The sequence below is a fragment of the Zea mays genome, chromosome 3, assembly GCF_902167145.1.
Source record: "Zea mays cultivar B73 chromosome 3, Zm-B73-REFERENCE-NAM-5.0, whole genome shotgun sequence".
Classification (NCBI taxonomy): Eukaryota; Viridiplantae; Streptophyta; class Magnoliopsida; order Poales; family Poaceae; genus Zea; species Zea mays.
The window spans coordinates 212454310-212480120 of NC_050098.1; the positions used below are offsets into that span (position 1 = coordinate 212454310).

At 51.8% G+C, this 25811-nt stretch overlaps 1 protein-coding gene across 2 annotated transcripts; it reads right to left on the bottom strand.

Annotated features, from left to right (window-relative positions):
• Positions 1-7023: 7023 nt before the first annotated feature.
• Positions 7024-23852, bottom strand: LOC103651322 (LEAF RUST 10 DISEASE-RESISTANCE LOCUS RECEPTOR-LIKE PROTEIN KINASE-like 2.1). Of its 2 annotated transcripts, XM_008676941.4 has the most exons (4): positions 22844-23850; positions 16254-16283; positions 15239-15674; positions 7024-7252 (listed from the first exon to the last, which is right to left on the bottom strand). In XM_008676941.4, the coding sequence occupies exons 1-4, from the start codon at positions 23700-23702 to the stop codon at positions 7237-7239; spliced, it is 1341 nt and encodes a 446-aa protein (XP_008675163.1). In that variant the 5' UTR covers positions 23703-23850; the 3' UTR covers positions 7024-7236. The 2 variants fall into 2 exon arrangements, with proteins under 2 accessions (XP_008675163.1, XP_035822324.1); XM_035966431.1 differs by lacking the exon at positions 7024-7252 and having other exon boundaries at positions 8464-15674; positions 22844-23852.
• Between the last annotated feature and the right edge of the window lie 1959 nt (positions 23853-25811).

The following is a 25811-nucleotide window of genomic DNA, read 5'->3' on the forward strand; positions in this document are numbered from 1 at the left end:
CCGCTGTCGTAGCGTCCCCCACGCCTGGGGTGGTAGCCTCGGCGCACCCTCTCGTCAAGGTGGGTTCGACAGTTGCGGTAGTGGTGCTTGTTGCCGAGGCGACCCGGGGCCGCAGGCGCTGTGTTGTGCGTGCGCCCGGTGTGGACCGAGGCTTCCCGCATGAATCGGGAAGTCGCGGCGCGATGCTCCGAGGGGTACCCCTGCCTTCGGGAGGCTGAGCTTTCGGCCCGTCGGACCGCGGCATCCTCCAGGAGATTCTTGAGCTCTCCGTGGATACGCCGCCCTTCGATGGTCGATGGTTCCGGCATCGCGCGGAGTAGTATCGCTGCCGCAGCCAGGTTCTGGCCGACACCACTAGAAGCCGGTGGCGGCCTTGCCCTGACGTCGTCGGCAATGCGGTGCTGGATGCCCTGGGGTAGATGACGCGCTTCTCCGGCCGGAGCTTGGTCTGCCCATTCCTGCCCGATGTTCCGCCGGAACGGCTCAAGTGTTCCTGCTCCCTCGTCGAGCCTGGCCTGCATCTCGCGGATTTGCTCGAGCTGTGCGTCCTGACCTCCACAGGGACTGGGACCATAGCTAGCTCCCGAAGGATGTCAACGCGAGGCGCAGGCCTAGGGGGATCACCGTTTTCCGGTATACCAAGATGGTTGCCTTCGCTGGGACCCCCTAGATCGACGTGGAAACATTCACGACTTGGTCCGCAGTCCTCGTCGCCGAAGCTGCGGCTACCGTCGGAACAATCGGAAAGGCAGTAGTCGCATGCGGTCATGAAGTCCCACATGGCACTGGGGTTACCGAGTCCGGAGAAATCCCAACAAAAGTCGGGCTCGTCATCTTCCTCGGAACCCGAGGGTCCATAGGTCGAGACGGCCGTCAGCCGGTCCCAGGGTGACCGCATACCGTACCCCGGAGGGTTTGGACATGCCTCTATGAAGGCTTCCACCAAAGCGAAGTCGCTTGGTGGGTCGAGGCTGAATCCAAAAGGCACGAGATGGGAATCGGTCGGTACCTCTTGGTCGACGGGCGGTGACGAAGTCGCGTCAGGGGCAGACTGCATCGTCGTCTCAGGTACGAGGGTGACACCCAGCAGGTCCCTTGCGAGCGTGCTGGCGTCGTTCGTTTGCTCGGAGTTGGCGTGTTGCGGGGAAACGGCGCTCGTCTTCGTCTCAGACACAAGGTCGACGCCCAACGTGTCCCCCGTAGGGGCGCTGGCGCCGTCGACTCGCTCGACAGCCGACGAGGTGCCGCCTCCTGCTTGGCCTTGGTTGCCCCGCCTCCTCCTCCGTCGGCGGGGGAGGAGACGGGACAAACCCGAATGTTGTTCTTTCGCCACGTGGGGAAGACGTCGTTGATTCCGCCGCTGGCGGGCGGGTCATCGGCCGCCATTGTCGCTGTCACGCGGCGGAGGAAGGAGTATCATGTCGTATCTGCCGTCGAGGGACATGAACTCAAGATTCCCGAAACAGAGCACCGTCCCAGGCCGGAAAGGTTGCTGGAGACTACCCATCTGGAGCTTGACGGGAAGCTGTTCGTCAACACGTAGCAGGCCCCTACCTGGCGCGCCAACTGTCGGCATTTCGACCCCGGGGGGTCCCTGGACCGACGAGTAAATTGTCGCCGCGTGTCCCAGCCCAGATGGGTCGGCGCGAGACGGAGCACGAAGGGGGGGGGGAAAGGGAGACAGGCGAAAGGGGAAACCCGCGGCCTTCGTGTTGTCCTGCGACCAGGTCGGGTGCGCTTGCAGTAGGGGGTTACAAGCATCCGCGTGGGAGAGAGCGAGGGACTTTACGCGTCGTCCCGTCCTCTCCGCGCGGCCAACCCTCTCGTACGAGAGCCCTGGACCTTCCTTTTATAGGCGTAAGGAGAGGGCCCAGGTGTACAATAGGAGATGTAGCAGTGTGCTAATGTGTCTAGCAGAGAGGAGCTAGTGCCCTAAGTACATGCCGTCGTGGCAGCCAGAGAGGTTTTGGCACCCTGTTCATGTGATGTCGTGGCCGTCGGAGGAGCGCTGGAGCCTTGCGAAAGGACAGCTGTCGGGGCTGTCGAGTCCTTGCTGACGTCTCCTTGCTTCTGTAAGGGGCTGAGAGCTGCCGTCGTCATGGAGCACGCGGGGTGCCATCATTATTTGTTTACCGGGGCGAGCCAGATGGGACGCCGGTCTTGTTCCCCGTAGCCTGAGCTAGCTAGGGGTAGGGTAATGATGGCCCCTCTGTGACGTGGTCGGTCCGAGCCCTGGGTCGGGCGAGGCGGAGGCTCCTCCGAGGTCGAGGTCGAGTCCGAGCCCTGGGTCGGGCGAGGCGGAGACCATCGTCTGAGGCCAAGGCTGAGTCCGAGCCCTGGGGTCGGGTGTCATGGGCATCATAGGGAGCGAGACGCAACAGCCAGGCTAGGATAAGGCTAGAGAATAAGATTGAGATGAGCTCGGATAAGGTTAGAGAATAAGATCGAAATGAGAGAATTGTGGAGAGTTGGTTAGCATCAGATAAGTCCAAGAAAGTAGGAGTTAGTTGAGAGTTTGTAGGAGAAGTTGGTTAGCCATAGGGCTATTTATAAGCCGCATGGCAGCAGGGAATAAATCAAGAAAGATCAATTATCCAAAACTGCTCTTCTCCCTTGCCTCTCTCAAGCCACCGGTGAGGAATCCCTCACGGTGAAGGTCTGGAGCGCGACTACGAACTGCGTAGCCGCGGTCCAGCGACGTTGGGCGTCGAGGCGCTTGACATCGGGCGAGGCGGAGTTCGTCGTCTTCCGGTGCCGAGTCCGAGTCCGAGCCCTGGGGTCGGGCGAGGCGGAGTTCGTCGTCTTCCGGGGCCGAGGCCGAGTCCGAGCCCTGGGGTCGGGCGAGGCGGAGTTCGTCGTCTTCCGGGGCCGAGGCCGAGTCCGAGCCCTGGGGTCGGGCGAGGCGGAGTTCGTCGTCTTCCAGGGCTGAGGCCGAGTCCGAGCCCTGGGGTCGGGCGAGGCGGAGCTTCCTATGGCGCCCGAGGCCGGACTTGGCTGCTGTCAGCCTCACTCTGTCGAGTGGCACAGCAGTCGGAGCGACGCAGGCGACGCTGTCTTCTTGTCAGGCCGGTCAGTGGAGCGGCGAAGTGACTGCGGTCACTTCGGCTCTGTCGACTGAAGAGCGCACGCCAGGATAAGGTGTCAGGCGATCCTTGCATTAAATGCTCCTGCGATACGGTCGGTTGGCGTGGCGATCTGGCCAAGGTTGCTTCTCTGCGAAGACTGGGCCTCGGGCGAGCCGAAGGTGCGTCCGTTGCTTGAGAGGGCCTTGGGCGAGACGTGAATCCTCCGGGGTCGGCTGCCTTTGTCCGAGGCTGGGCTCGGGCGAGGCGACATCGTGTCCCTTGGGTGGACTGAGCCTTGACCTTAATCGCACCCATCAGGCCTTTGCAGCTTTGTGCTGATGGGGATTACCAGCTGAGATTAGGAGTCTTGGGGGTACCCCTAATTATGGTCCCCGACATATAGCAATCTTAACAAGAAAATGAAGCATAAGTGGAGATGTAGGATAATAAACACCAGACAATGCAACTGTAGAATCATAAAATAGCTCAAGAAATTTAAGTACTTTATCTCCAATAACCCAATGTTCATCAGTTAAAATAAATTGATCACCTTCAGCCCTAGGATAGTTTGCATGAATGAAAGTAGTGAAAGGTATCCTATGAGGAAACAAATGCTTAAGCATCAGATATGTAGAGTTCCACCTAACCTCCATGTCCAACTGGAATTTTCTAGGCCTAATATTAGTAGCAATGCAATAACTTTTATATGCAGCAATTCTCTGATTAGAGGAGTTTAAAAAAGATATTGCAGTTCTAAATGTTTCAGTCAAATTCTTAAGAGCATCTAGGGCCTCTTTAACTATCAAATTGATTATATGACATGCACAACGCTGATGCAAGAACATTTCAGATTCTGCCCCATTATCAATACCAAGATATGGTGACATTATAGGTCTAAGCAACCTCATGGCAGCAGCATTAGATGATGCATTGTCTAGGGTAAAAGCAAACACCTTATTAGTCAAGCCATAATCAGCAAGCACACCAGCAACATGATCAGCAATGTTTTGTCCATTGTGTGACACATCAATAAGCACTAAAGCAAGCACCCTTTTCTCTAGTTGCCAATCAGGGTTTATGTAATGGGCAACAACACTAAGGTAGTCCTCTTTGGCATTACCAGACCAAATGTCAGAGGTCAAACACACACAATTAACATCAGTAGAAGTAAGAGTCTCAACAAGCTTAGCCTTTTTGTCAGTAGGGGTGGAAATTTGGCTCGGGCTCGACGAGCCGGCTCGGGCTCGGTGAGGCTCGGCTCGGCTCGAGCCGGCTCGCGAGCCAAAACGAGCCCGAGCCGAGCCTGATTTTGTAGCTCGCCAGAACTGCGAGCCGAGCCGAGCCGGCTCGGTCCAGCTCGCGAGCCGGCTCGCGAGCCGAGCTAACAACGTCAAGTATACTATTATACCATATTATTGTTATGTTTTGAACTATTTTATTGAATTTCTTGAACTTGATACGTGATACACTTATATTGTAGTCTAAAAATATATTATATATAATTTTTATCTTATATATAATAAAAAAAATATATAATTTATACTCTAAACGTGATTTAGTGTGAGGCTCGCGAGCTGGCTCAAGCCAGCTCGCGAGCCGTTACCGAGCCGAGCCGAGCCTCTAGGTCGGGCTCGCAAAATGACCGAGCCTGGCTCGGCTCGCAGCTGCACCGAGCCACGTCGAGCCGAGCCGAGCCGAGCTCGGCTCGGCTCGTTTCCAGCCCTGTTTGTCAGTGAAGTATTTAACCATGTCTCTGGTGGTGGTTTGCCTAGAGACATTCACAAATTTAGGATTATGAGCAGTTCTAATGTAGTGTTCAAATGCAGCATTTTCACCCAAACTAATAGGAATTTCTAGCCTAGCAAGCAATCAAACCAATTCATTACGTGCAACCATAGGACAGTACTCCCAGTTACGCATACTACCATCAGGATTAAAAGATATCTGAGACTGAGACATGCGGGTTTTTTTCACGCCTCCTGGGACATCTATCTCTATGTCGGGTGAGGTGGCCAGTGCCACCACTAGAGAGAACAGAATATTGCTTAGAGCAATGTATGCACTTAGCTGCAAACCTTACCTTCTTACCGTTCACGATTTTGAAAAGTTTCTCGAAATCTAACCTGACTGCAGAAGTAGAAGGACGACAACGCTTGGCACTGTGTTCATCCCCTTCACCTTCCTGACCACCGACTTGTTGTTCATCATCGACATGGACGGGATGCTCACTGCTATGGCCAAAGAGCGCTGCAGCATCCTCCCGGAGGTCATCCTCATCGTCATCTCCGGCCAACCCGCACAACCGTCGCTCCTCGTTGCAGTCGATCTCAACAGTTTCATCGTCGGAGACAGCCATCGACCCACCTCGGAGAGAGAAGAGGACGACCGGTCCGGCCAACCGGTTCCTCCACGGATTTGAATCCGGAGCACCGGAGCTAGGAGAGAGGAGAGGGAGACCGGAGCTAGGAGAGAGGAGAGGGAGACCGGAGCACCGTAGCTAGAAGATAGGAGAGAGGAGTCCCGGTTCCTCAACAGAGTAAGCCGGAGCACCGGGATCTCCGCAGAAGCGCAGATCACACCGGAGGCCGGAGGGGGAGAGGGAGACCGGAGCTGTGTGCCAGTGCCGGACAGTACCGGAGGGGGAGAAGAAGATAGGAGAGGGAGACCGGAGCTAGGAGAGAGGAGAGGGAGACCAAAGCTAGGAGAGAGGAGAGTACCAGTGCCAGTGCCGCCGTACCGGACCCCGGAGTCCCGGTTCCTCAACGGAGTAAGCCGGAGCACCGGGATCTCCGCAGAAGCGCAGATCACACCGGAGGCTGGAGGGGGAGAAGAAGACAGGAGAGAGGAGACAGATGAGGGAGAACGGAGCACCGGGATCTCCGCAGTAGTGCAGATCACACCGGTTCACAAATGCGCAGATCCATGCACCGTGCGCGTGTAAACCCTAATAAGCCGGAGCACCGGGATCTCCGCAAATCACACCGGAGGGGGAGAAGAAGACAGGAGAGAGGAGCTTGGGTTATGGATCTGAGTTACCCAGTTCACAAATGTGCAGATACGAGCGGGGGAGAGCCGGAGAGGATCTCCGACGAGCGACGATCGATCCGAGCGGAGGCGGAGAGCCGGAGACCGCAGACCGGAGGCGAAGATGGAGACCGCAGACCGGAGCGCTTAGCGGAGGCGGAGGGAACGAGGGAGAGGAGAGTTCGCCGGTCACCGCCGAATCGCCCGCGGCTGAGAGAGAGCGAGTGAGGCAGTGAGCGAGTTAGGGTTTGAGTGCTGCGGCTGCGCGGCTGGGGGCTGGGGCGGTTTACACGCGGACGCGGTGGGGCGGTGCGGCTCCGCGCCTGGGCCACGCACGCTGGCAAATGGGCCGTGCCGAGGCCGTGCCAGCCCAGTTAGCCGTGCCGTGCCTGGGCCGACACTACGGGCCCAATTGGTGGCCCAGACACGACACTATTTACGGGTCGTGCCCGACACTGGCACTAAAAGGAACGGGTCGTGCCTTGCCTGGGCCGTGCTTTTTAGTGTCGTGCCCGGGCCGACCCACCGTGTTAGTGCCATTTGGCCATCTATAGAAGGAACCGCACAAATCCCCCGTCGTCCCGTAGCATGTAGCAACTCGAGGTAACTTGTCCAAGATACAAGTACCAGTGTACCACTGTTCCTTTCTTACTTTTAAACGGTTGCTACTCTCTACTAGTCTATTTTAGTATCGGTGGGTTTGAAATTTGCAGTAAAAATTAGGAACGCTATGCCAGTACTTTCTCCGTTCTCTTTTATTTATCATCATCTAGTTCAAAAATAAACTAGTGTACGATAAATATTTAAGAACGGATGTAGTATTATTTATTAAATTGTCTTGCGGTCTTGCGTCGTGGTACCATATCCTTTCTACCCAGGTTTTACGGTGCAGGGAGCAAGAAGACAAGGTTTCAAGATGCTAAAGGTTTGCTATTTTCTCACTAGATGCACTGCACTTGTATATTCTCAGTGGTAATATCGATCAAGTTGAACATCATAAATTCATAATCAACATATACTAGCAACCAATTCTGATCATGTGATCATATCAAGATTTATTATCATTCTCTAAGACAGTGCTCATCTTAAGAGTTGATCATGTTGTGGGCAATAAGCAGATACCTGCAGAGTTTCTGCAACCATTTAGTCAGACATTCACGAACCTGAAATTCCAGAAGAAAGCATGGAACAATTTGGTGAAGATCAAGAGCTTCAGCAAGTTATCGATGGGGAAGTTTGCACGAAAGTCTAAGGTCTTTGATGACTTGGACATCCCAGAAGAGCTGAGAGAAATGTTCATTTCCATTCCAGATAAAAAGTTTCGCATAGACATTTGACCTATTGAAATAAGAAAGAGCCAAGGAGATTTGGGGTGATTCTCTATGACTATAGAAGGTAGAAATGAGTCTGAATTCTCCTAGCCCAAATGGAGTTACTTTTCACATTTGTGGGGTTGTGTTCACCCATTCTGTTACAGACTATATGGTAGGTCCATCCATGCATCCTTCAAAGGGAACTATTGATGTATCCTCAGGGAGTGTATTTTATTTAAATTTTGTCTTGACACTTGACAGGGCCTCTTGGTATCTTGTTCAGCAAATTGGAACCAATCCTTCTGTAGAACCTCTTGATGTCTTGGCTAATTTATAGATCCACTGTCGGCCTGGAACTATTACTAGCCAAATTTTTGTCTAATTTATATAACCTTTGATTAGTTGGGGTCTTAATAGGAAAACATCTATGCTAGCTTGCCAGCTCAACAGAACTTTGGGTGGCAATTCCAGATTACTCGTGCTTCCTTCCAGCATCTCGACGACTCTAGTCATTGTTGGCCGGTCCGTTGGGATCAACTGTATGCACCACATACCTACAACTATCATCTTCCTCACGAGCTCTGTAGTCCCACCATCAACCTCAGAAGCACTGACACAGTAGTCGTCCAAATGTTCATAGATCCACTGAGGGAAATACTGGCTACTACGCTCACTATCTGCACTTGTACTCTTGTCCCTTGCCCCAACCATCTCAAGCACCATCATTCCATAGCTATAGACGTCGGACTTGCTACTTACTACTCCGAATTGCTTTGAGTAAACCTCCGGGGCGATGTAACCTACTGTCCCTCTCGCGCCAACAATGGAGACAGCACTACTCGCTTTGTTCGGGCATAGCTTGGCCAATCCAAAGTCAGAGATCTTAGGGCAGAAATCCTGGTCTAACAGGATGTTGTGCGGCTTGATGTCGAAATGCACGATTGGAGTGTTGCATCCCCGGTGGAGATACTCGAGTCCTCTGGCCGTGCCAGTCGCTACGTCAAACAGTTTCTCCCAGCTCAGTGTGTTTTCGGCCTTCATGTCGCTTCTGAAGGCGTACCTTTTTTTTTTTGAACAAAGTGGCAGGAGCTCTGCCTTTCAATTAAGAGAGAGAGGAAAAAAGTTAGAGTACATAGGGGCGGCAACCCTCAGGCCATAGGATTGGGCACCTAAGAAGGAACACGACAGACAGCCCTAGTACAAGCCAAGGCGGTTGGACGCCCTTTTATAGAGCAAGACACACTCTCTTACTCTCTCTGCGATCTGGAGCGGTGGCAGCGAGCAATGCTCAAAGATTCTTCGGTTGCGCTCCTTCCAAAGGTTCCACATAGTGTAGATGACCAGGCCATTGAACTCCCTTTTGCGATCCTGCGGAAAGAGAGTCTCCGTCTTCTCCCACCACTCGCTAATGCTGGAGATGTTGCTCCAAACCACATGTTGCGGCAGGGAAAAGCTTTCCCAAGCAAGAACTGTGTTCCAGACCTCATGAGCGAAGGGGCAGGTTAGGCATAGATGGAGTCCTGATTCTATAGGTCCATTGCATAGGGCGCAAGATGGGTGGTGTGGCCATCCACGACGTACTAGGTTGTCTGCAGTGAGGAGTTTATTTTGGATGAGCACCCAAGCGAAGAATTTACATTTGTTCTCTGTTCTAGCCCGCCAAATGAGGCTGATCTTGTGGTTGATATAGGATCCCAAGAATTGGGCTCTGTAGGCTGAGTTGGAGGAGTAGAGACCGTGCTGTGTCCATTTCCAGACTAAAGTGTCCTCTACATCCGGCTGCAAGCTCACCTGACGGATCCTAGTCCAGAGGTAGACAAATTCCTCAAGTTGCGTGGTGGTTGTGATTTTCCTTCTCAGAGACTGAATCCAAGCACTGTTAGTTAGTTCTTGGGCCACAGATTTATTCTTCCTTCTGATCAGCTTGTAGAGGTGAGGTGCCAGGTTGCGTGGAGCCTCCCCATCCAGCCAGCCATGGTGCCAGAACTTCGCTTTGATGCCATTCCCAATCACCACTGTGGTGGATGCCTGAAACAGCAGGCGATCAAGCTTGTTGCAAGGGACCTGGAGCCCCTCCCAAGGTTTTGAGCTGTCTGTCCATTCTTGCCAAAGCCAACGGAGCCGGAGGGCACGACTGAATTTCTCAAGATCTAGCACCCCTAGACCTCCTAGGTCCTTTGGTCTAGCCACCGTTTTCCAATTAACAAGGCAGTGCCCCCCGTGCGCGTTATCCTCGCCTTTCCATAGGAAAGAGCGTCGAATCTTATCAATTTGCTTTGTGGCCCATTTCGCAAGGGGGAATATGGTTAGGTGGTAGATCGGCATGGAGGAGAGCACTGAAGATACAAGGGTGATGCGTCCTGCGCGGTTAAGCAGTGGACCTTTCCATCCGGCAAGACGCTGTCCGATCTTCTCCACTAGTGGTTGGACATGAATTTTTTGTAGTGGGCGGGTGTGGAGTTGAAGGCCGAGGTATTGGCAAGGGAAGGTTTTGCAGCATCCCGGGAACGGCTGGAGGATGTTGGACAAATCTTCATTTTCACAACGGATGGGGTGGATGGAGCTTTTCTCAAAATTTGTTGTTAGACCCGTTGCAGCTCCGAACGCATTGAGGATCTGTTTGACCGCTTGCAGGTCATTACGGGTTGGATTGATGAAGATAGCCGCGTCATCAGCATAGAGGGAGGTTCTGAGCTTAGCTGCAGCAAGAGGGAGAGGTGTCAGGACACCATGCTCTGAAGCAAGGTCTAAAATCCTTTGCAGTGGGTCAAAGGCAAGGATGAACAGCATGGGAGAGAGGGGGTCCCCTTGTCTCACCCCCCGCCTGTGGTCGAAGCTTTCTCCTTGAACACCATTTATCAGGGCTCTGGAACTCGCCGTGCTAAAAAGGATGGTAATCCATTCGCGCCAACGGTGACCAAATCCGCGAGCTTGTAGATATTCTAAAAGGTAGCTCCAATTTATCGTGTTGAACGCTTTCTGGATGTCTAGCTTTAGGAATAGTGCTGGTGTTTTGTTCTTTTGGAATTGCCTGACAATATTTTGCACGTATAAGAAGTTATCCTGGATGCATCTCTTCCGAATGAAGGCACTTTGACACTTTGAAACAAGATCGTCTAGGTGGGGCGCAAGCCTGTTGGCCAATAATTTTGAGAAAATTTTGGCAACACTGTGTATGAGGCTGATGGGGCGGAAGTCGCTCACCCGCAAAGCATCCTTTTTTTTTGGGATGAGAACAATGTTGCCTGCATTCAGAAGTTTGAATCCTTGCCCATTTAAATTGTGGAGCTGGTTAAACGCTGCTGTTAAATCGTCCTTAATGATGTCCCAGCATGCCCTGTAGAAGGTACCTGTGAACCCGTCCGGGCCTGGCGCCTTGTCGCGAGGCATTGAGAGGATAGTCTCTTTAATTTCTTCCTGGGAGAAAGGAGCTTCCAGGGAGGAAAGATCAATGTGGTGGTAGCCTAGCGAATTCCAGTCGAACGTCCTTGCTCTAGGGGCCGTTGTGCCCAAATGCTGCATGAAGTGGTCAGTGATGACCTTCTCCTTTCCTTCCTGTGTGACGACCAAGCCAGTCTCAGTTTGCAAGGCTTGGATGAAGTTCTTCCTTGCCCTAGAGCATGCCCTGAGATGAAAAAATCTTGAGTTGGCGTCCCCAAGGCGGACGGCGGTCAAGCGGGACCTTTGTCTGATTCGTGATTTCTCAACGAGTGCTAGCCCCAAGGATTTAGCTTTCAATCTTCTGAGGAGGTTCAGTTCGACAAGAGATAGAGTGCGCGCTTCCTGAGCAGTTTCTAAGCGAAGAATCACTTCCTTGACTATGGCCAGCTGAAGTTTCGTGTCTCCTACTTTCACTCTCCTCCAAGCTTTGATGGCCTTGGCCGTTCGTGCCAGTTTGATGTGCAGGCGCAAGAGTGGTTGCTGGACAGAGGGTAACGTCTTATTCCAGGCCGAATATACCGCTTCTTTGAATCCGTCAATGCGTGTCCAGAAGTTCTCGAAGCGGAAGGAACTGTTTGTTTTGCGCATTATCTCTCCTTGCAAGAGCAGAGGGGTGTGGTCCGACATGAGGGAGGGTAGGGAGTGGATGTAGCAGGTTGGGAAGAGAAGCTCCCAATCGGGCGTGCAGAAGAATCTGTCAATTCTTGTCATGGTTGGTTCAGCCTGCCCATTGGTCCAGGTGAATTGGCGGCCATTCAGACGAAGTTCCTTAAGGTGGATGTCATCTATGGTGGATTTGAATGAACCCATGAGGCGCCTGTTTAGGTTTAGATTGTTCTTGTCTGAAGCCTGGTAAATGAGATTAAAATCCCCAAGGACCAGCCACCTCTCGTGTCCCTGGGAGGCAAGGGCCCTCAATTCCTGAAGAAACAGGAGCTTGTCTGCATCGGATTGGGGCCCGTAGACCACTGTAATCCACCACTCTGTGCCGTCCGCTTTCATGGTGATCATGGCTGTGATGGCGTTGTCGGAAGTAGATACGTTAGAGAGTGTGAAGAAGTCTTCCGACACAGCAAGCAGAATGCCCCCTCTGGTTTGGTTTGCTGGCCGAGCAACATAGCTAGTAAGGAATTTTGACCCTAAAGTGCGTGCGATGACATGGTGGTCTACCATCGACAGCTTTGTTTCTTGGAGACATACGATTGTGCTACCTGTATCACGAACAAGATCATGCACGGTGTCCCTTCTCGCCCCTTCATTTAGGCCTCTCACATTCCAGCTCAGGATTTGGTAGTGGCGTTGAGTCATTCCTGTACCAGAGAAAACCCAACTGCAACGCCCGTCATACGGACTGGCGTGCAGGATCTGGAACTGAAGGTGAACATCACAAACACAGCGAGCGCTGATGGCATAGAAGTAGTGGAGCAACCCGCTGGATATATTGAAGTAGGGTACATGCAGATAGCAATGGACGACTGGAGTCTGTGGCCGTCCAGCCGGACACGCGAAACACACTTGCAGGCGCATATGTAGATAAAGCTTGCTTTGGTAGTCCGTAGCTGAAGGCCTCTGGCTGCTACCTCATGCCCCAGCGAGCTAACAAGAACTAATGTAGTGATACAAGTGGCAAATCGCATCCCCTGGAACAAGCAGAGGTGTGCACACTTTCCACATACCAAGCAGATGACAATAAACAGACCTAACATGGAAAAGTTGCTTCCCACAACATCATTCTGCAGCTCAAGATGACTGCAGCCCAGCCTCATTAGGGTCATCCAATCCGCATAGGGCGACCAAAGCCTTGGTGGCTGGGAGGGTCAGCGGGCCATTGAACAGGCTGAAGTAGCGCTTGAGCTCCTCGTCAGTTGCCCGGTTCTGCATCTGATCAGAGTCCGACTCTGGAAGTATTCCAAGCCGCTTCATGAGCACTTGGCGCGCGCGGCTCTGAATGTCTCCACGCGGCCAAGCGATGGTCGCCAGCCTCGCGCTCCTGCGGGTAGAAGTTCCTGCACTTCCCTTGAAACTTTTTTGTGTCTTCTTGGGGAGCTCATACCCCTGATCTTGCGGGCGTAATATAGGTTGGGCGACAGGGGCGGAGATGCTGTCGATGAAAGACGTCGCCGCTTGCAGCTCCTGGCGCGGCGCCGATCTGCTGCGTCTGCGGTAGACGCATCCTGGGCGGAAGCGGCGCACGGGTGTGGTCGACCCCGCCGGCATGGTGGTGCCAATCGCCGGCGGGCTTGGGGGAGGTGGGTGCGTGCTGTCGAGGTCGTCGCGGCGGGCATCCGAGGTACAGCGTGAACCTTCAGCGGTAGAGTCCAGACCGGTCCCGTGTTGACGTCGAGGTACGGACCGCGCGCGCCTCCCAGGGCGTCGACGAGGCATCCGTTCTCGGCTGCGACCGCGAGCAGCCGTGGCCATTCCACTGTTAGGGTAGGCGTCCTGGCGGGGACGCGGCGACGGGCTCATGCTCTGTCTCCTGCCTCTGACTTGGCGATGCCGCTGCTCTCGGCCGCCTCCACTTGTTGCAGAGCCATCTATGCACACAGGCTGGCGTGGCGCGACGCGGTCGGGGAAGACGTCCAGGCTGACATGCTTGCTCCCGTTCCGCTGCAGCAAGCTGTCATCCACAGAGCAAGTAAGGTGCCGGCGGCCGCCGGTGGTCGATCTTCTGTCGCCATGGCGATCCCTGCGTGGCTCCGAGCGGTCTCGCTCCCTATGGGGAGCGCGTGAAAGGCTCCTGAAGAGACGGGAGCTCCATGAGTCCTCTTTACGGCTGCGGCGACCGCGACGCTCTTCGTCGTCATCATCCTCGTCACGGCGACCAACAATGGCGACCGGAGCCGGGTCGTGGCGATCCCGAGGTGTGCGCTCCCCGTCAACAACGCCCAACGCCCACCTGAACTCGCGGGTGGAGCAGCGGCCGTCACTTTCCGGTGGATCCTCGACGAGGTCGAGGTGGACGATGACTCGGAAGTGGGAGCCAGAGCGACGAGCTGGTGGAGTAGCTCCATCTCGAACCAACGACGATCTGCGGGAGATAGTTAGCCAAGTTACCTTAGGAATGCGGGACGGGTCCTCTGTCCAGGCCCAGAGACAGAGGGCGCGCGTGTCCTCCTTCCTCAGCGACTGAAGCTCGACATAGTCCAGATCGCAGGCCCTCGCCACCACACTCTTGGCAATGCTCTCGTTCCAAGCGTGAAGGGGAATCCCCTCCAGGCATAGCCGGACGTGATACCTGAGGTCCACAGGGTCTGCTTGGGTCATCGGAAGCCACCGCCGAACGCGGATGTCGAGGTTGCCGAAGAGGAATTCCCTGCGCTCCAAAGCCGTCTCCCTGTGGTGCTGATGGGAGAAGGTGACAACGAAGTCCGCTGGGTGATGTCTTGCTACGGAGATGTCGTCGGGGCGCACGCAGAACTAGTGGCAGAACGCCCTCTTCATCCTGTCGGCGCTTACCTCAGGCCGGTCCCGCCCCAGCCAGGCGACGACGGCGTGGGTCGAGAGCCTCTCTAGCTCTGCCTCCATGTCGCCGGTGGAAGCAGCGACGGCGAAGGTTTCACTGGGGCGCGTCCCTGGCTCGCCTGGACGAGGCATGGTGGCTTGAACGAGCGGAGGGAAGTCGTCGCTGTGGAGTCTGGGAGGCGGTTGCTGGGCAGTCGTATTCTGGGAGGTCTTGGCCTTGGGACAGAGCCGAGCTTTGTGGCCGGGGCCTCCGCATCCGAAGCAACACAGAGGGTCCCTGCAGGAGGAAGCACGATGTCCTCTGCCCAGACAACGGAAGCATTTACCGCTCAGACTTACCAGCAATTTGTCTCTGGCCGAATTTGAAGGCAGCGACGGCCTGGTGGTTGGACGTCTTGAATGCTCGCGGGCACCATGCGAGCGCTTGCGCCGGACCGTTGTCCAGCCATCCAGTGCATCTACGGCGACGTGTTCAGGCCTGCCGCAGCTCGCGGGTGTCGCAGAGAGGGGGGCCGCAGTGAATGTGGGTCTGCTGCCAGATGCGCGCGGCGCGGCGGAGATGCAGTGCAGGGGAGGAGTAATGGCGAAGCGCACACGTTTGGTGGGAGCGGGGGTGGCCGGTTGGCAGGAGACAGCAGTGCAAGCCTCTGGAACCACAATAACTGAGGCTGGGCGAGATCTCCTCTGTGATCCTGCCGGCGGCGGAGGCGGAGGTAGACAGGGCGGGGGCGCGGTAGGAGAGCGCGTCGGCCGAGGCGAGACAGGGCTTGGGAGGGAGGTAGCGGGTTGATCTATCGATCTGCGGTGGAGGAGAGAGGTGGGGAGCTGGGTTGAGGTGGGGGGGTCGGCTGCAATGGCGGGGAGGGGGCACTCGCTCGCCATGGGAGGGGGCATCGAAGTTCAATGTATCTTGCAGCCCTGAAGGCGTACCTTTCAAGCGAACCATTCGGCATGTACTCGTAAACAAGCGCCCTCTTGGATCCTTGCAAGCAGAACCCCGTCAGTGTCACGATGTTGACATGACAAGTCCTGCTGATACTGGCCACCTCGTTCATGAATTCCTCGCCATCGCCTTTGGTGTCCTTTAGCATCTTGACTGCTACCTGGCGGCCATCGTGGAGGCTGCCTCTGTACACGGCTCCGAACCCACCTTGGCCTAGCTTCTCGGTGAAGGATCTTGTCATTCTTTTCACATCTGCGTAGGTGTATCTTTTTGGATGCAGGTTCCCGTTCTTCTGTAGAAAGGACTCGATCCTTGGTTCGTCCTTCGATTTGAATGGCAGCATCCCGTATTTGTAAGCAGAGAAGAATGTGAGAATGACTAGACACAAGAATAGAAGGGACGACAGCGTGCCTGCAAGAATACCTGCATCACAGAAACATCACAAGCGAATTCAACTGCAAAGCATTCTAAAAAATCAATTTGCAAAGAACAAATGTGCCATAAAAAACTCGACCCTAGTGGCTTGGTTGGGGGCAAGAAGATTGAAGGGGATTGAGGGGTTAGAATATTTTACTATTTAAAATTGAATAGAAAGAGATTTTAGCTCTCTCAATCATCTTGCTCCCAAACATGTCCTGGGGTTTAACCTTACTGGAGATATAAGGCCGACTACAGCAGTTCACCCATAAACCCTGTTTTGCATTGTTTTGCACTGTAGACTGCATTGTTCGCAGAGTAGAGTTTGAATATAGGTATGAGTATGAGTAAACTACTAGAGATAGTCTAACATGCTATTAACGCATTTGCAACAAATGCACCACTAGCTAGTGAGGAAACCCATCAGATTATTGCCAAAATGAAGGATGTAACTTATCTACATTGCTAATTTTTTTTGAGAATTATATATTTTAAAACATAACATGCAAACTCATTATATGATTTTCTTATGTTCTTTCATACTAAATAAAGATGGGTACTGACTCTAGGCTGCGTAGTGCTTACCGGCAATAATTGCTTTTTTCCGTTTTGATCCTGTATATGCCAACAAACAATAGTTAATGTCAGATTTGAACAAGATTAATCTGATTTACGTCAAACAGAAACACAAAGCACAAATATACTACATTCTACTCGAAATAACAAGGCAGAATATACCAAAAATTGCCCCAAAAGAAAATTCATGCAAGAGAGAAAATGTAAAAAATCAAGTGCAAACCGAGAATTTTGCTAGTTGTTTTCATTCAACTGTCCAGGTCTTGTGAAAATTTAGTAGTTGAGTATTGGATGTGGTCATGTAGAGTTCCATTTGTATAAACACAATTTTATTTATATGATGCGATAGCAAGAGCTAGAAGCAGCAAAAGTAAATTTCTCTTTGTTGTTTCCTTCTTCCATTAAAATTTGACCGATTGGTCGAGCAGCCTTTAAATCGGTAGATGGGTGTTGGGCCAGCATACATCATGTCATTAGGAGAAAGAGTTTGGGGTGCGTTGGGTTGATATCATCTAGATTTGGTCAAGGATCGAGCTGGACCACTCTCATTCCCTGATCGGGGGCAAAACGGTCGTATTAGTTGTCCTGATGTTCGTCGTACCTCCTCGCCTACATGAAATCTAACGAGCTGTGATCTATCTCTACATGGAAGTGAGGGAAATGTCACCGATCCTACTCTACTAGAATTGTTGACTCCGATGCTGGCCGCCGAAGTAATCCTACTCATGGTAACTCCCCTCAATCCTCAAGGTATACTCCCTAATTTTTTATCTTCTAGTTGCTAAGGTTACAAGTTAAGGTTCCATAAAACTAATGGTGGTATCAGAGCACTAGATTTTGGGATACAATCCTAACCTAAAAGTTCATACCCTTCAGCTTTGGGTCGAGTCTAACCAAATCACCTCAAAAGTCTCGAATTCGTGTCAATATCTTATTAGAACAACAAATAGAAGAGAAGGCTAAAATTAAGACATAATTTCTAACCCTAAGTCGTAGTCCCCAAATCTCCCAAACCCTAACCCTAAGATCCCCAAATCTCTCTCACGCACAAGCTTACCTTGGTCATCCATGATGCCGACAAACCAGGGGAAGAGGCATTGTAGTCGTCGGACCACAGATGTAGGCGTGTGCAGGTCTTAGGGCACCATCGTGAGGCAGTTCAATGGTGGCATGCTCACCTACAGCTAAGCTTGCAGCTAAAGGCCTGACTTAGAGACAGGAATCGATTATAATGAGATCACACATGTTTTGACAAAAGATTCTTTTAAAATAATTATGGCGCTTGTTGCCTATTATGATTTAGAGTTGCATCATATGGATGTAAGGATAATATTTCATAATGAAAATTTAATTGAAAATGATTATATGGATCAACCCAAAAATTTGTCATGAAAGGCATAAAGAAATCTAGGATGTCATCTAGAGAAATTCATTTATGGGTTGGAACCAACATCAAGTCATTGGTAAAAGTTTGATAATACCATTAAAATGTTTTGATTTAAGGACAATATGAAGTACAATTGTATTTATGCAAAGTTTAAGAATGGAAAATTCATATTTCTAATGTGGTATGTGGATGATATGTTGTTAGCTAGTAGTCACAAGAATTTGCTACTGGAAACTAAGAGGTTTTATGCCCTCCCATCTTGATATGAAAAATCTCATGAGACATCTTATATCTTAGAAATTGAGATTCACCGAGATAGAACGAAAGGGGTATTAGGTTTACCATAAAAAGACATACATACAAGATATTCTTAAGAAATTTAGTATGCATGTGCGTAACCACACACATGCTAGTAGTCATAGAGGATAAGTTGAGAAGTGAACAGGGTTCCAAGAATCAATATGAGATTGATCGAATAAGAATAGTTTCATACGCTTTAGTTGTTAGAAATACAATGTATGTTCAAATAAGTACTCGCACAACTTAGCATTCATAACTAGGATGGAGATTTTAAAAGAATATAGGGATAGAACATTGGTGTTGGGTATCATAATTAGGGGTACCTGGATTACACCCCTAAACACGCTTAACCCCTAATCTACTGCGAGACACGTTCCCTGAGGTCAATTAAGTATGAGCCATGAATCGCCCGAGCCCCCGCTCGGTAGTCGCCTAAAACTCTGCCTCGCCCGAGCCTGCCCTCGGGCCAAGGCGACACTCGGGGAAATCCCCGTCCTGCCCGAGGTCCTCTCTTCTCGGAACAACAGTTTCCGCCTCGGCCAAGCCCATCTCAGGCAAGGAGGACAACCCCGAGCCCGGCCTCAGTCAAAGGTTGCGGGAACCGCGGGGACATAAGCATTCAATGTAAATACCTGCCCACGTGACATCGCAGGCGAACAAGAGTGATAGGACCACGGTCCCATCCACTTTCACCAACTATGATGACGCATGCCCGGTAATAACGGCTACTGCTCCCCCACGCTGTCTGCCAACTCCGGATGGGGCGCGCGTATGGCACATCATGGTCTGGCCCTCGGGAAGAAACTACGCCTCGCCCAAAGCCGACCTCAGCCTTGGAACAAACTCTGCCTCGCCCGAGCCCGGCATCGCCCACCTGCACCCTGCGAATCCCACAGAAGGCCAGTCTTTCAACTATTCCCTACACGACTGCGAACCCCAGAGCAGGCTCGGCCATGGCCTCGGGAAGACTTCTGCCTCGACCAAGCGTGGCTTCGGCCTTAATAATACCGACGAAAGGACGCTAGATGTCATCAGAAGTTGTAGAGCTGACGTCGGATACCCTACGTATTGCCAAGAGCTTTTTGCCATACTTGTCACTACTCCAACCACTACAACTCAGACAACTCCTCCATCAGATAGGCTTGGGCACACGACTGAGCCTCGGGCATTAGCCTCGGCTCTCTGCACAGTCAAAGATGCAAATACAGGAACCGGACATCCCTTCCCGGCTCAAGTCAATAGCAAGTACAAAGGTCATACCAAAGGCCATACCGGCTACAGGGGCTTGGACACGCCTCCTCTCCCGTATACGACAAGCCTTGGTGCTCCCGGTGACCCTCCGACAGGCTATAAATAGAGGAGCCCAGGTCTTCAGGCAGGGGGAGAACACTTCATAGTTTTCACCTCCACACTGATATTGGCACTTGTCTCAATCAACCCCAAGGACTTGGGATCCTTTCCCTCCCCCGACTAGATTGTATTCCCTACTACAAGTACTTAGGTGCAAGAAATATAAGTCTCGTCCCCCTCTGCTGGAAATAGGGTCTTCTCTTGCCTGAACCAGGATAAAGACTTGTGTCTCCTTGCATCACCCATCTGGGCCAGGGCACGCATCACTAATTTACTAGTCAGTAGGATCTTCGGATCAAAACACCGAGTTGGCACGGTAGGTAGGGGTGGCTGCGTGTAGACACCACGTTCCCACCAAGGCTCTAGATGGCCAACCCCCAGCACCCTTTTCGGGTTTGGGAGTCTTGAGTTCATGTCACTCGGTATCGAGTACGACATGATGCTCCTCCCACCCAGACACCCGGCTGATGCTGACTTCCGCTTCTCGCAGCCAAGGGGAGCGAGGCCACTCCTGCTCCCCTGGCCCATGGAGGAACGACCAGACTTCCACCCTCCACCTCCTCATCGTAGGAGACGAAGACGGAACAACCGCAATCGCGTCACAGGCAGCACTCCATGCCTGGTCGACGCTCCCAAGCCAGCTGACGACGCAGACTCCCTTGCGAGGGACCTGACGAGCGTTAGGCTCACAGCTAGAGCATCGACGTCAACACGCGTCTCCCAAGCACCGACTCTGCTGGTTCCTCCCCCTGTAGCATGGGGGCGCCAGCTTCACCGGCTCTCCCACCTGCGGGTCTAGGAGCGCCAGCTTCGCTGACTCCTCCTATGGTTTGGGAGGCGCCAACTCCCCCTACTCCGGGCCAGGAGGTGCCGATTTCACCATTAGGGGAGAACCATCAGTGTTCAACCCTATCCTCTTTCTAGCAAGCTTTGACACAAGCGCCTTCACCAACATGTATGCTAATCTCCCCTTTCACTCAGGGTGCCTAGACTCCGAGGAGGAAGACGGTCCGGGTCTTGGCTTGGACTTCTCCAGGCTTCGTGATCCTGAAGCCATGCTGCAGTTCCTGTTCGCATGCGACGACCTCCTCTCCGATGGCTCCAACGACTACAACTCCAATGAGGAGGGTTACGACTCAACTCTAGAGTGTTTTCATGCGGGGCACGAGGAGCATGACGAAGGGAACCAACTCGACATGCCTCGGGAGAACGCCCCGGCACCGCCCCCGCACGCTGGAGAGCCAAGGGAGCAGGGTGCGGCTTAGACCCACGCGGGGAGTCACATAGCCCACCTCGAGCAGCTTCGTGAGCTGCACGCCAAGCTCGGGAAGAGCAGCAATGGCTGCAACAGCTTCGGCAAGTTCTTGTGCGGGAAGCGATAGGGAGAACCCCTGACGAGGGAGCACGCGCCAAGGCACACACGATGTCCACCGTCGCATCATGGAAGTTGACGAGATTGAAGTCCCTCTAGCCTTTCACAAGGCCAGCCAGAACCTTATTGCGACAACAATCTTGCTCCGAACAATGTCAGAACCATCCACCATCGAGAGGCGCCGAATCCACGGTGAGATCAGGGACTCCTAGAGTGCGCTACGGTCCAGCAGGCGGCTTCGGGAGCTCGCCTTGGAACAACGAGTTCATATATGTACACAAACTTGGTATTCACAACTGAGATGCTTAAATATTTTAGAAGAATCTAGGGATAGACCAGTGAAAAACTATTAAGAAAGTATTATGATATTTGCAAGGTACAAAAAGCCTCATGTTAACGTATAGAAATAGAATAGGCTTTGGATTATATGATACTTAGTGTCGAATTATGTGGGATATAAAGAACATAGGAAGTCTATGTCAAGTTCCATATTCATACTTGTAGGTGGATCTATATCGTGAAAAATCTCAAAACAAACTATCATTGCATGGTCAACATTGTGTGCTGAGTTTATTGCATGTTATGAGGTAACATAGAAGGCTATATGACGTAAGAAATTTGTAATTGGTTAAAAAGTGATAGACAACATAACGAAACAAATTAAGTTATACTTCAATAATGAGCCAACAATATTTTACACTTATACACACCAAGTCAAGTGTTGTTGTTAAACATATTGATATTAAGTATTATATTGTAAGGAGAACGTCTAGGATCAAACAATTGAACTTGAGCATATTAAAAGCAAATGCTTACGTATCCACTCAATATAGGGCTTTCATCTCGCATGTTCAGAAAATTCGTAGCTAACATGGGTTTAATGGAGCACATATGATTCTAGATTATGGGGTCATCAATGCAATCATCTCCTTCAACAGTAAGTACTTGATAAGATTGGTTGTTATCCCCAGGGAGTGATTGCATATGGGTTATGATGGCTCCTCCTAAGCTACACAATCGACAAGATAGCGAACCTTGAGCTAGTCATAGAGGTTTAAATTCCATGGCCATGCAACTATCTGAGGGGATCTAAACCCTTCCCAGTAGGTCAGAAGTTGTTGGCTAGGACTAACACATGTTATCCCAGTCAGAAACAATTGCTATTGTTACGATTGGCCATATTGGAATGATGCCCTGTCTAAGTGTCTACCTTTACACACTTAGACAGGGCATATTGTTACGATTGGCAAGGATCACGCAGGTGATGCGGCTGGAGTCGCAGGCCCTGGGTCAAGCTGTCTCATTCCCGCCAACAGCAGCCGTGGAGAAATGAGCACACTCGGTCCAAGCTGTGGACTTTGAACAGAGAGTTCCACAACAACACACTGCGTCCAGGTTGTGGACTTTCTGGTCAGAGTGGCTACTGGCTAGTTCGGATATTGATTTTATTTGCATCCCACGTACAGCTGCAGGCTTGCTGTGAGCCTGTGATCAGATAGGTCATGACGCCACTTTGAACTGGAATCTAACTCACGTAAACAAAAATTCTTGATTTTCTGATGAATCAAGGAGCTTGCAAGTTGCAAAATTACAGATTGGTCATGCTAACAGAACTTAACGCGGTTGCAGACATAGGGTTGGAAGGAAACCTACATGGAAGGCACACGAGGAAGAAAATGAAGTAGGCCCAAGATGTATCGAGCTGGTGGTCATGCTAACAGAATATGGCTAAACTTGCTAACCGGTTGACTGATTTCTACAGATTTTTCATCCTTCCATTTAAGATCCATCTGTAACGCTTCTGTTTTCAGAAATCAATCCAAGTCTTTTGTTCAGGGTCAAGAAAGATCTGATTTCAAGGTAAAATTTGAAACAAAAACAAGTTTTTGCTTTAGCTACCCTAGTGCCTAGGAGTACAAATGTTGAAGCAGCAAGGTAATATATAGACCCCAATTGAAAAATCAAGGAAGGAGAAAACTAAGGGGGTGTTTGGTTTCTAGGGACTAATGTTTAGTCCCTTCATTTTATTCCTTTTTAGTCTATAAATTGCTAAATATAGAAACTAAAATAAAGTTTTAGTTTTTATATTTACTAATTTTAAAACTAAAATGGAATAAAATGCAGGGACTAAACATTAGTCCCTAAAAACCAAACATCCTCTAAAGGTCGTAAAGGACAGAGAGGGCTTACCTTTGGTGCATTCATGGTCGCTCACGTGGCCGTCGGCGCACAGGCAAGTCACGAATTCCCCAGATCTGTTGTAGCCACACCGTCCATTGGATCCCTCGCACTCGGCACACCGCTCGGTCTTCCTGTCCGAGTCCCACTGCAGCTGGAAGCCCTGCTTGAGAGCGTCGCGGTACCCGCTGGTGCTCCACTGCGGATCGACCGGCGTCAGCGAGGCGTTCTGGAGCACCGGCACTAGGATCACTTGTTGGCTGCACATCTGCAGCAGAAGCTGGTGGGGCATCTCCGAAGGGATCACGAAAGAGTAGTCGCCGTCAGAGCCGCTTGCGCACGCGATCGGGTTGATGTCAGACTGGTTGGGAACGTGGAGAACGTTGATGGAGCAGTTGGCGAAGAAGAGCAGGTAACGGACGGTGTAGTCCGACAGGTTGAGCCACAAGGTCGGCGATGGCGAGACGGTGACGTTGTGGTCGACCCGCGGGCAGCTCGCGTCGTCGAGGACGTCCGGGTCGGCGAGGTAGATGGTGGAGGTGGGATAGTCGATGTCCGTCACGTTGTAGGAGTAGCCTGTGTTGCTGCTGTTGCCGCCGAGCTGTATGGTGGGGTACTCGTCGTCCACGCAGTCGATGGCCAGCCCAGGGTACCCGCAGTAGGAGGAGGAGTTGCCCAGGACGTCCGCCGTGTCGTCGGAAAGGTAGAACGGGTAGGTGATATTCACTTCGCCGCATCTGTATGGTTGCAGCTTGCATATGGAGCGGTTGTAGAAATCGTCGCCGGAAGGGTCGCTACGCGAAGCGGCAACACAGACGGCGAGGAGAAGCGCCAGCGGCAGACGGCGCCGTAGCGAGCGGAAAGCCGCCATGGCTGAATAAGTCAGAGGAGTGTTTTTTTCTTCTTCTTTTTCTCTCCCTCCGTCTCTGTTTATAAAGGTCGTCACGAGGGCTGGGGAGTGACTTGTTGGAAGGTCGCCTTGCGCAGTTGCGTGACAGACGAGGGCGGCATGGCCGCACAGGATCGGAAGTGGAACAGACGTGCTTGACCATGAAACTCTTGTATCTGGGTGTTGCAAAGATGGCAAATATAGAGGGCTAACTGTCACTAACACCATGGCACGACATGAAAAAACACGATCTAGTTATGACCCGGCCCAACTAGCATAGTATCAGTGCTGGATACGACACGACTGTGTCTGGGCCGCTATAGTGTCGGTATGGGCACGACACAGTTACATTTTATTTTAAAATTAATAGTTTACATATATTTAATATAATAATTCAACATATAACACAATAAAACTATAGTTGCACTAGCTAGGTAGGTGTAAGTCTCTCATACACGTGGGTGCGTGTTCGAGCCCCATTAGCTAAACATTGTTTTGCTGAATTATACAATATACTCAGGTGGGCCAGCGTGCTATCGGGCCGACCCGGCACGGCTAGCAGGCCGACGGGTCGTGCCTGGGCCGCTACCGCGGCACATGGGCCGTTTGCGCATGGTCTGATTCGCTAGCCGGGCCTAAAACAGGCCATGCTCAACACGGGTCGTGCCGCCCAGCCCGTTTGGCCATCTATAATGGCAATTGCTGCCACACAAGGTCCGTCGGCTACGGCCTTCTGCCTCCCCCTCACGACTCGCGGAGCAACTCGGCCAGGTGGAGGTCGTGTCTTGTGTAATTCGGCGAGCTGGTCTCGAATAGTTCCTATCGAGCAATTCAGTGAGATGGAGGTCCTAAACAAATTGTAATTTGGCAGGTGCCCGTGGCCCTGGCTCGTGGGACTGCCTGACACTCACCGGATGATCACTCACATACGCTTGTACTCGCCCGGTATGAAAACTAGGTAGGTACTATTGATCCACGTCAGCCACGACAGGTCGCGTCTGAAAGCATCTAGGCCCCTGGTTGGTTTTAGTGATTAATGACAACGTATTATTATATGTGACTAACGTGTGTTTTGCAGAGACAAATGGTAAGTTAGGTCGCATGACAGGTAGAAGTACTACAACGGTGAAAACAATCCCGGAGATAAGAACTCGAAGCGACGGCTAAAACATCGGAACAAAAGGAGAAGGTCTAAAGAGTCCGAGTGTCAGGAGATGTGGACACTCGCGATTTAGTTAGGTCTTTTATTCTTCTTTAGTCGTACTATAAAGAGGGGTTGTCGATGAGTAGTTTGACCAAGAGAGTTCTAGTGTAGTGTTGGTGCACAATCACACTCATATTCAGTGCTAGGTGTCACTCTAGAACTCACACACAAGTTAGAACGAAAACCGATTTGAAAATCAGCTGAAAAACAAGACTTAGTGTTTCTGGCTTTGGGGCACCGGACTGTCCGGTGTGCACCGGACTGTCCGGTGCACCCTCTGCCAGGTGGGCCAGGCTGGTCCACGGCAGGGATCTCCCAGTAGCAGAAACCCGAGAGCGCAGCCTTCGGAAATGAATTTTAGCGGCACACCGGACACCGCACCGGACTGTCCGGTGTGCACCGGACAGTGGACTGTTCACTGTCCGGTGCGCCATGAGTCCAACGGCTCCGTGTCAGAACTAGCCGTTGGAAGTAACCGTTGGCGCACCGGTGGCGCACCGTTGGCGCACCGGTGGCGCACCGGACTGTCCGGTGCGCCATCGCGCAGCAAGTTTCCTGTAACGGCTAGTTGGTGGGTGAGGGCTATTTATACCCCTTCCACCCACCATATTCAATGTCTTGCACTCCACATTTATTCCAGCACCTTGGTAGAGTATTGCAAGCACCAAAAGCCTTGTGAGGAGATTAGAGAATCATAATCCACGCTTGTTCCTCATTAGCGCTAGTGAGAGCCACCTAGAGCACACACCACTTGCATTAGGCTTCTCTTGGTCAAGCGAAAGTCTATGGCTTGTTACTCTTGGTGATCGGCATCACCTAGACGGCTTGGTGGCGTTGGGAGCTCGGTGATCACCGTGAAGATCTTGTTGGTGACCCGACTCAAGTTT